The sequence below is a fragment of the Crinia signifera genome, chromosome 12 (genome assembly GCF_055691185.1).
Source record: "Crinia signifera chromosome 12, ASM5569118v1, whole genome shotgun sequence".
NCBI classification, from domain to species: domain Eukaryota; kingdom Metazoa; phylum Chordata; class Amphibia; order Anura; family Myobatrachidae; genus Crinia; species Crinia signifera.
In genome coordinates this window covers 82,501,347-82,512,412 of record NC_139228.1, presented here as the reverse complement: position 1 = coordinate 82,512,412, position 11,066 = coordinate 82,501,347, and the positions used below count along the sequence as shown (strand labels likewise).

The 11,066-nt window shown below is 43.4% G+C and overlaps 1 protein-coding gene across 2 annotated transcripts in view; it reads right to left on the bottom strand.

Moving 5' to 3' along the window:
• Positions 1-1,487: 1,487 nt before the first annotated feature.
• STRN3 (striatin 3) overlaps positions 1,488-11,066 on the bottom strand; it is a 61,687-nt gene continuing 52,108 nt past the window's right edge. For both annotated transcript variants that reach the window (XM_083166780.1, XM_083166781.1), the window contains 5 exons: positions 9,817-9,984; positions 7,176-7,316; positions 6,970-7,080; positions 4,711-4,797; positions 1,488-3,888 (listed from right to left, as the gene is read on the bottom strand). In XM_083166780.1, coding sequence (XP_083022906.1) covers positions 3,719-3,888; positions 4,711-4,797; positions 6,970-7,080; positions 7,176-7,316; positions 9,817-9,984 — 677 coding nt within the window. In that variant the 3' untranslated portion in view covers positions 1,488-3,718. The remainder of the gene's footprint in view (positions 3,889-4,710; positions 4,798-6,969; positions 7,081-7,175; positions 7,317-9,816; positions 9,985-11,066) is intronic.

Genomic DNA, 11,066 nt, shown 5'->3' with positions numbered 1-11,066 from the left:
CATGATTTAGAGCGACATAGCTATCATTATAAGCAACTTCTAGGCCAGTTAAGCTGTTGAACTACACATCCCAGCATGCCCTGCTACAGTTTTACTATTTGGCCATGCTAACACTGTTTCAGGGCATACTGGGACGTGTAGTTCAACAACAGCTGGAATGACACACCTCTCCATTACTGTCCTAGGCTATACACCGTATGAGAAACTGTCTCTGTGCCAGATATGACGCACAGAGACTTCTGTTAGAGCGGACAGTTATTGGACGAGCCCTGAGTTTCTTAGTGTGTCAGTGACGATTGGTTATACTGGGAGTTACACGCACATATTGGATAGGGGGAGAACTTTCTCATAAGGAAATCTTGTGTATAGGTGTCCAGAATGTGTGATATGTCCTGTTGGCAGGTTCTCTGAGAGCGTAGCCCCCTTAAGATCTAAACGGAAGACTGTGTCTATGTCGACATGCAGAAGGTTACGTGAAAAAGTTGACATGAGCTTTTCATTTTATTGGGGGGTGTCAATTTGTACAATTTCATGTGAATTCCAAATGAATGTATGGCTTTGCTTGCCATACTACGGGTCAGGTTCCTCGCTCTGAGTACTTTACCACCCACCTGGACTCCGATTGGGAGCGGTAAATTGTGAATAACTACAAAATAATCTTCCGAAACCCCCCACTTATGTCGACCTCTTCATGTGTCAACATTTTGTCTAGGTTGACCATTTAGTATCGATTTATTGACTGTCTGTCAACAGAATAGCCCCTCCTCCCTACCTTGATTCGGTTGACATACATTGACTTTTTACATCAAAAAGGTTGAGATGGGTCTATGTTGACACAATCATTAGGTCGACAGCCTCAAGGTCAACATAGGTTTTTCAGGGTTTTCTTTTTTGAGCCGACATGTGCCGACAGGCGGTATTTCACCCCTTACCATCCACTAGGTCGTGTAGGGAGAACAAAATAGTGTGCCAACCACAGCAGGGCACTGTAATGAAGCCTGTCAACCTAGACCCATGTCGACCTTTTCAGTATGAAGGCCTGTCGACCTTCAGTTGTCGACCCAATTTACGTCTATCTTTCTGTGGTCTAGCCTATGGACCACACCCCTACTCCTCTATACATGAAGTTAATATCCCTTTCACATTGCACAAATAACCCAGGTCTACCAACCCGGCAATTCAACATGGGTTATAAGGAGAGTTAAAACCGGGTCAACCTGTGTATAATGGACGAGCAGAGATGAGAATCCCGGGTACTATTGCAATGTGAAAGTGGTCTAAGTAAAACATTATCTAGTACGCTGGTCCTCAGTGGTCTCCTTCCTGTCACTACTATTGAGGTGCGACTAAGCGACCTGACACAATGGATGTTTGAAATTTTTATTCCTTTAGCCTCAATTTAAAAAAAAAAAAAAAGGAAAATGGAAAATTTCTTCCTTGTGGTTACTGACAGGAAGGAGATGGTATAAAAGGATTGGATATCATCATTATCATCACATGCAGGAATTTATTTCAAGAATAAAATAAAAATATAGAATTTTATGCATAATTTCATCTATATAAAACAGAAAACTACGCTATGCTACGTACGGTCGTGTTAACATAAATACACAATTTTAAACAGTCTCCTTGAAGAGAAGGCTCCTAAGAGACAAATATAGCAATTATTTACAAAAATATCTTAATACCTGTCGCTAAGATGCCAATAGATGCTTTCAATCAATGCAAATTAATGTGTACAGGTATACCATTTAATATTTATTATATGCATTTTATATACATTATTTTTCAACAACTGTACTGCTTTTTTTTTTTTTTTGTGGTACAATCTTAAAAATTTGCAGCCTGTAAAACGAAAAACCTTACAAAACTCGCAAACCGATCAGTTTTTTTTTTTTTTATCTCCTTTTGTGGAAGACTAGTAAAAATAGGTGAAATTGTTTTAGTCATGCATAACACAAAGTAAAATCTTTTTTGTCAATACCAGAAGCTGAATAATGCTTGAGAATAAGTATGGAAAAGAAGAGAATATTCTAAGGTCACAGATAAAAATGTCAAAATAAAATAACAAAATAAAGGCGGAACGTGACTTACACTAAACGGCACTTTTAGGCCTTTTAAATGTATTTTCGTTTTTTGGTAAACGTGTACCAGCTTACCACACAGTTTCAGCAACGGCCGGGGAGCAACAGTTTGCCTATATATATATATATATATATATATATATATATATATATATATATATATATATATATATATATCAGCTCTCTCGTGTAGGTTTCAGTGTTGCATCCCTCCGTGTTGGTCTTTGTTTGCGAATAAAACAAGCTCACAATGTTACAGCGGTTATGTTTCAAACAATGAAAATAACGGGCGATGGTTTCTCGCTAACTTGTCCCACAAACAATGCGAGTCCTGTGTCACATGAACACATCTAAGAACAGAACGCTGAAATAAATAACAATAAGCGGATGTCACTTAGCTGGGCTACTTGGATAAATTAACTCGTCAATAAAAGTAAACATACAAAATATCACACAGTGATAGAATGCTGCAATTGTTAAAAAGGGGAGAGGGTGCAACAAAACGAGCAGGCGAGAGCCCTCTTTGTCGGTTATGTCAAAGACAAAACAATAAAAAAAAAAAATGAAACGGATTAGTAGTCTGCAGCCACCAAGATATGTTACCCTATCTAATGCCAGTCTTGCCGGCAGCGTCACTGGCTTCTGGTTTCATAGACGGATGCAGGTTAGAAGAGGAACAGAAGGACTGAGAAGAGAAAATTCCCTGCGTGTATATATATGTTCAGGGGCAGCAGTATAAAAAGCTGTAAAATTCATTCCACTGTCAGGTTTGTAAGATCCCGATAAAAACACTGCAAATCTGTGACAGCTTAAATATTAAAAAACAGAAAAAACAAACAAAAAGCATGAAAATAGACCAGAAACTTTTGCATATTCAAAACTAATGCTAAAAATGATATAGTTACACACCAGGTTTTAGTTGCCAGGATTACAAAAATAAAATAAAATCCCTTCATTGACAGCCAGACATCCGGGTCCTATGGTGCTGGCTTTACAAATAAATGATCTGCAGGAGAATGGGGATAATGTCAGGCTATTGTCCTCTATACTGGTTGTGACCGTGTAACTGGTATTTCATGAATGCTTTCACTATTGCAATGTAACCGTATCGGACGTGAACACACTACACAGGTATGTTCAATATTTCGTAAGCAGCTCCATAGTCCCATGTAAGCCGAGGTCCTGACGTAGAAGAATTTTGCGCCCAGGATCTGATTGGAAAGTGCGCACACAAAAAAACAAAAACAAGTTAATTTTTTTCTCTCTCTCTCTCTGGACTGTAGAAGAAAGAACATATTTATATTATATATAATACAGGACAGACACCCTGAGAGGATGCTGTGAATACTGTTTATTGTCAAAAAGAGAGGGATTCAATTACAGTAATGAATGCTTCGGACTGAGGCATCCTGGTAAATGAAAATAAAAGGGTAGGTAGCGCCTGTCCCGCTGTAACCAGTATCTCCCCATCCTGCAGGGGGAGCTCTGTCTTGTAGTGTCAGCATTAGAGCAAATTCCACTTGGCAGTGATGCAAGAGTTTAAATACCACACGTGTCTTTTTTCCTGTCCCAGAATGCATCTGTGGCATTGTGTAAGGATTTTTTTTTGGAGGGGTGGAAAGGGCAAAGAAGGGTCACACAAAGACCCTGGCCAGGGCATCTGCTCCAGCACTGGCGATGAATGCTTTGGATGGGTGAAAGGCAACATCATAAATGGATTCGTCCAATTTCTTACGATGGGCGGTGATCTCCTGCACACACGTCTTACTGTCCAGGTTCCACAAGCGAATAGAGCAGTCGTGGCCTGTCAGGGGAGAGCACACACCAGGCTGAATTACCATGTAAAACACTGCAAATATGTTCTATATATGTGACAGTCGTAATGGAGGACCGAGATACTGTCCCATATATCGGGGTCACTTAGCCACATAAGCATATAGTTCGGACAAGAGACAGTGCAGCAAAGATATCAGTACATCTCTAGAACAATCCACTTTCCTGTTTGCCTGTAAATGACCACCACCTTATGCCAGAGCTGTAAACGCACAGAATGTGTCCAGTCTGGTAAAACTATGCAGCAAGGACCATGTGGTCACCCAAACGTAGCACTGTGCATCACTGCCCACGTGGCATGCACCAATCCTGAATGATATATGGACATCGGCTGTGTACCCAATGCTGGAATCTAAATGCACTGATAACGTAGGTAATATATTGGAAGACGACCATGGCAGACTGGCATTCTGAGAACGTCCGTGCAGCTCAGCATCTTGGCCAATCTTATACAGTACCCCTGGACTCATCCTCACCCTGACTTTATTGCATTTGTCGCAACAGAGTTGAAAACATCAATTACACTGAAACTCCCACTACAGAATTACACTGAAGACAGGTGTAGACCAGGCACGTCCAAACTGTGGCCCTCCAGCTGTGGTGAAACTACACATCCCAGCATGCCTTGCCATAGTTTTAGCATCCCCTAATAGAAAAACTGTGGCAAGACATGCTGGGATGTGTAGTTTCACAACAGCTGGAGGGCCATAGTTTGGATATACCTGGCTAGACTGTCACAACACACTTAATAGGATCAAATACATAAAATAAGTAATTTCAAAATCCCACTTACTTCCAGACATTAGGTAGATTCCATTGGGATCCACTGCAAGACTTGTTACTGCATCCAGATGTGCAACCATTGAATGAATGGTCTTCCCTGGAAGATAGAACGGTCAGACGATTGTTATTAGGATTATTGTTGTTAGTATTTTACATTTCTGAAGCTTGAGGTTTATACTTTGAAAAGAGCCGGAACACAACCAGTTCAATTAACGTTGAAGGACAGATGGTGTTACCATTACTGTCGCCCAGCACTGAGGTCAGGGGGTTGAGTCCCACCACAGCCCTGTGCTGAGGCTTGTATTTAACTCCCCATATTTGCGTGGGTTTCCTCTGGGGACTCCCCTTTCCTTCCACAATCCCAAAATATATGAGTAGGTTAAATGTTCCAAAAAGAACACCTGAGTGATGTGTGTGTGTGTGTGTGTGTGTGTGTGTGTGTGTGTGTGTGTGTGTGTGTGTGTGTGTGTGTGTACATGGGCAGATTAGATGGGCCACATGGATCTTATCTGCTGTCAGATTCTATGTTTCCATGAAGCCAATCGTGAAATGAAAAGACTACAAGGCAAAAACAGCAAATAAGGAGATAAGCATGCACATATAATTCAAAGTAAATTTCAAAATGGAATATAAAAACAATTTTCAGACTTAGGGCTTGATTCAGTGAGGATCGCAAAGCAAAAGGTTTCTCTAATTGGAAAAACAAAAAAAATGTGCACTGCAGGTGGGGCAGATGTAACGGGTGTGGTATGGCAGTCCGACAGAGGGGCGAGCACAAAGAAGCCCCTTGTGGGCTCACTGCGCTTGCCACGCTGCGGGCTAGGTGGCTCGCCACAGGTTCTAGTCTCCCTCTATGTGGGACGTGGACCCCCACAAGGGAGAATAGCCCCTGTGAGTCGGGATCCCCCCTGTCGGGCAGTCATCCGTGCAGAGAGAGTTAGATTTGGGTGGGGTGTGTAATCTAAATTGCAGTGCGAAACTAAAGCAGCCAGTATTTACCCTACATAGAATCAAAATAACTCCCCCAAATCTCTATCTGCAGGTTACATCTGCCCCACCAGCATAGTTTTGCACATGAGAGAAACAGGCCATATATTAAAATAGCTTTTGTCACAAATAATAATTTTTTGTTACAGACTGAGCATATTTAAGATGAATCCATAATTTGTGGCACTTTTGCTACCACTTTGTAGTATAAGTTACAATACATGATGAAGCTCAATCTGAATTTCAAGCAAAGCAACAAACTCGTGATTCAGCATGGTCCACAGAAGTGCGATAATCGCAATTTGGCAATGTCCGCACCTTTGTGCATGTGTGGCTGCCGCAGAGCGATTGCACAAAGGCTTAAAATGAGGTTGTGCCCCGTAAGGATGCAACTGCAGTCTGAGTGATGGCGGGAGACAGCAGTGTGGCATAATGTGGGCATATTCCAGACACTGCGGGGCGGACGTGATCTATGAATGACATTGACCCGCTACAGTTACAGATTACGTATGTTTAACAGACAGAGTGATAATTAAAGTGACATCTAGTAGGGCCAGCGAGTACTAGGACATATGAAGCAGGGCAGGTATTGCAGGATCACAAGCTGCAGGCACTGCACAGGAGCACATATGAACTTTAAGTCTAAAGCACGTCATACATTACGCGACTTCTGCCAGCACAGACGTCGAATGGATCCCCTTGCACCGCCCAGCAGCGTCACAGATGGCATGACTGCATACAATATTTTGTATGTGGTTGTTCTGCATGCAATATATTGCATGCAATCCCAGCAAGCGCTGCGGGATCCAACAAATTCTAATGCCGCCCATATACGTTGCAGTATACGGGTTGCGATGAGATGCGTGCTCCGTGCACATCCCACTGCACAGTTAGTAGACGCTGCGGGTACTTTTTAAACTACATTGCATTGCTGTTGTAGCACATCAGATGCGTTCTGAAATAGATGGGATGCACGTTTACAATGCACAGTGCGCATCGCGGCATGTATGGGCACCATTAGTACAGCCCTTGCAATCCCCGGCTCCGATCGATGTGCACGGCACTGCACATCGGAATTGGAGGGGACACACGTGCCATTTGACGCATTTCATCCGATTTATCAGATTGAGCCATCAGAATCGGATGGAAAGTGCACAAACTGCACCGTAACCGCTTATGAGTTATGGGCGGTACAAATGGAATCTTTGCTGCATACGCAATGGTCTCACTCCGGTTCTAAACCTCTTCCCAGGCAGCAGAGAACGAGGACATTCAGACTTACCAGATTTGTTATCGAAAAACTTTATATGCCGGTCTTCATACGCAGCGATGGTAACGGGGAGAGTAGGGTGGCTCACAACTTTGTTTATGTGACTAGTGAATGGGAGGAGACCTACAAAAACAAAAGTATTTATGAATGAAGACGCCAAGCTTTGCGGCCAGGCATTTCATCGCAGCAGCAATACGCCGCAAAGCCGACATAATTACCAGGATCAGAGGGAGGAGACAACTGGATCAGGGACTGGGAAGTCTCCAGGTCATAAACCACAATGCAGCCACTGGTGAAAGAGGCAACGGCATGGGCAGGGTCACAGCCAATAAAATCTACGGATGTAGGGATGCCGTGCTCTGCGTTGGTATGAAGAAGAGAGAAAATCCGTCACAGGTCAACTCTATGACACAGCAGACATTGGGCAGATGTATTAAGCCTGGTGAAGTGATAACGTTGAAGGTGATAATGCACCATTTAGTCCTAACTGTCATTTGTTCAAACACAGCTGATTGGCTGCTGCATTATCACCTTTCACTTTATCACTTCACAGCGCTTAATGCATCAGCCCCATTGCCCCTTATACCATATATACCATTGATGATTATACTGTACAAATGTATTTAATGCCAACGTAAGACCACTTGAGCCAGACCTGTCTGGTTTTCTGGCTTTGATTCTCAGCCACAATCTAATCTGGGATAAAATGTATCTACAGTAGCTCGCCCTGAGTTTCCTACACCCACTACATATACACATGGTGTTTATTCTAGCACCCGCCATCGTTGAAAACCCATGCAGTTCCTCTTCCCTGCCTGGGGTGTCGCTGTCTGAAACAGTGTTTCTAGCACAGGTCTGGTTTGCATATCAGTGCTGATATACAGACTACACTGTGCTAGAAACACTACAGCAGACAGCGACACCCCAGGCAGGGAAGAGGAACTGCATGGGTTTTCAGAGATGGCGGGTGCTAGAATGAACACTAAACACTTACCATATACCTGTAGCCACTGCCTTTGACTATTGGAGGATTGATTTACAAATGGTAGTGCATAGCCTTGCACCAGAAACATACATATACACACACACACAGCTTGTCTCAGTTCATTATTGAATGCGGTCACATAATCCCGCCATCACCATATATGTGACCATGAGGTTACTCCAGAAATGTCTGCAATATACAACCCCCATAACACTTCTGCTGCTTTCAGACCGCATAACTGGCTTTGACTCTGTATTTGAAAACTTTTTCAAAAACGGGTCTGCCAGGTAAAACCCCTTTCACACCGCATCTCTTAAACAATATACTACCGTTTAAGTTACTTTTTTTGACACTGGCAGACCCACTTTTGGAAACTTTCCAAATACAGGGTCAAAGCCAGTGCGGTCTTCAGCACACCCCCCCCCCCCCCCCCGGGTTAACTTCCCTCCCCCTCGTAGGGCTAACACAACCCCCCCCCCCCCATGTGTTTAAGAAGGGGTTCTTAAACACATTGGGGGGGTACCCTGGTACCTTGGCAGCACGGTCCCCCCCACGACCAGTGTGGGGTCCTAAATACCATTTCAGACCGCAAAAAAATGGGTAGAACTCTGCTTTTTTACCGTTTCAAAAAAACTTTTTTTTTTGGGAAACGGTAAAATCATTTTGCACCTTTCAGACCGCACAGATTACCGTTTTAAAACTGTTAAAAATTGGCAAAATACCCTTTTTTTTTTGTGCGGTCTGAAAGGGGCATTACTCGGTTAACCTCTCTGCCGCCAAGGGGTTCCTGGAGGACACCACATTCACTCTCGGTCCCATGTTCCTCACATACAATGCAATATGGGTGCGATACTAGCACCTAGGATCACATTACAATATACATTTTAACCGGGCCACTCGTTGGGCACACCTAGGCACAGGGGCAAAAGGAGCCAATCCCTGAGACGTGCTCAGTGTGCTGGGCATGGGTGGTCCTGCCAAGTGGCCATACACAGTGTTCCTCTGTAAACCTCTGTACCCACATCTGCCATAGGCTGCCACTTATCACATAATGGTACCAGCGTGGGTCAATCTGTAAATTGATAAATCTGGCAGCATCGCATCCTCCATAGAAATCCCTAATAATAAAACAGTACACAACGTTCTACAGCTACGGACATGCAGGGACCTTCTCACCACAACGTTCTACAGCTACGGCCATGCAAGGACCTTCTCTTCACAACGTTCTACAGCTACGGACATGCAAGGACCTTCTCACCACAACGTTCTACAGCTACGGACATGCAGGGACCTTCTCACCACAACGTTCTACAGCTACGGACATGCAGGGACCTTCTCACCACAACGTTCTACAGCTACGGAAATGAAGGGACCTTCTCACCACAACTTTCTACAGCTACGGACATGCAGGGACCTTCTCACCACAACGTTCTACAGCTACGGACATGCAGGGACCTTCTCACCACAACGTTCTACAGCATGGGTCCTCAAACTGCGGCCCTCCAGATGTTGTGAAACTACAAATCCCATCATGCCTTGCCACAGTTTTGCTATAAGGGAGTGTTAAAACTGTGGCAAGGCATGCTGGGATTTGTAGTTTCACAACATCTGGAGGGCCGCAGTTTGAGGACCCATGTTCTACAGCTACGAACATGCAGGGACCTTCTCACCACAACGTTCTACAGCTACGGACATGCAGGGACCTTCTCACCACAACGTTCTACAGCTACGGACATGCAGGGACCTTCTCACCACAACGTTCTACAGCTACGAACATGCAGGGACCTTCTCACCACAACGTTCTACAGCTACGGACATGCAGGGACCTTCTCACCACAACGTTCTACAGCTACGACATGCAGGGACCTTCTCACCTCTATTTCCATTGTATGTACCAATACATGGTACACTCTCTGGTGGACTCCATAATCGGACTGTGCCGTCGGCCGAACAGGAGAGCAAGCTGTCTTTAATTCCGCTGTGAGCGAGACCCCATACGGCATCGGTGTGTCCCATTAACGAGCCAGCGAGAACACTCGGTTCTGTAGGGTGAAAACCATTTGTAATTGTATCTATTCCCTGTACATGGCTAACACATGAGAGATATGGAAGGTATTACTACATAGACAGCTACATATACAACATTAGTGTATACTTACGCATTATACATACTTCTTACTATATCTATATATACTGCTCATCTCTAACACAAACACGTATATATGCTCTCATAGGAATAGGTCTGGTGCGGACTCTCGCCGTCTATTCTCTAGTTACTGCATTATTCAGCACAGTTTGGCTGTTACCGGAGTTCCGGATACGTCACAGCAGTCCTCATACAAGTCCAATGTGGAAAAACAAAGCTTTTAAAGACACAAATTTACCTCTACTGACTTGCTGATCATGGCGGTAGAAGAAAAGCATTCCTTAAATTGGAGAGATAATCTTAAGGTGCCCATACATGTTACAATTATTGTATCTCGGTTTTGCGATGAGATTTAGTACAAAAATTATGTGCAGCGCATACTTTTTGTACTAGATCTCATCTCATTAAAAAACAATAATTGTAACATGTATGGGCACCTTTATAGTATGTATCCAATCTGCCTGGTTGGAATGAAAATCTGGTAATGTCTGGGAATACATTACAATAAACCATTTGCTCCCAAAAGCTGGAAAATGGACAAAGAAGTGTGCATAAACTGGTTAAATAAAAAGGCTTTAACCTATTTGTCCGAATGACCATTTTTGTCTGCTTTCCAGGTTTAGGAGCAAAATGTCAATTGTCATTGCCAGAAATTAACAGACTTTCATTCCAACCAGTCAGACTGGAAGCCTAATCTTATAGTGCGCATTGAGAATGAGGGGCAGATTTATTAAGCTTGATGAAGTGATAAAGTGTCTGGTTTTTATCACCGGCCAATAAGCTCTTACCTGTCATTTTTCAAACCAAGCCTGTAAATTCACAGTTAAAAGCTGATTGGTCGGTGATAAAAACCTAAACAAAAAAAAGGATCTTGCAAACGTGGGCAAGAAACCTGTTACACAAGGTAATTGGCCCATGTGGGGATAAACGTGATACCACCACGAAACGTGATACCACCAAGAAACCTGTTACACAAGG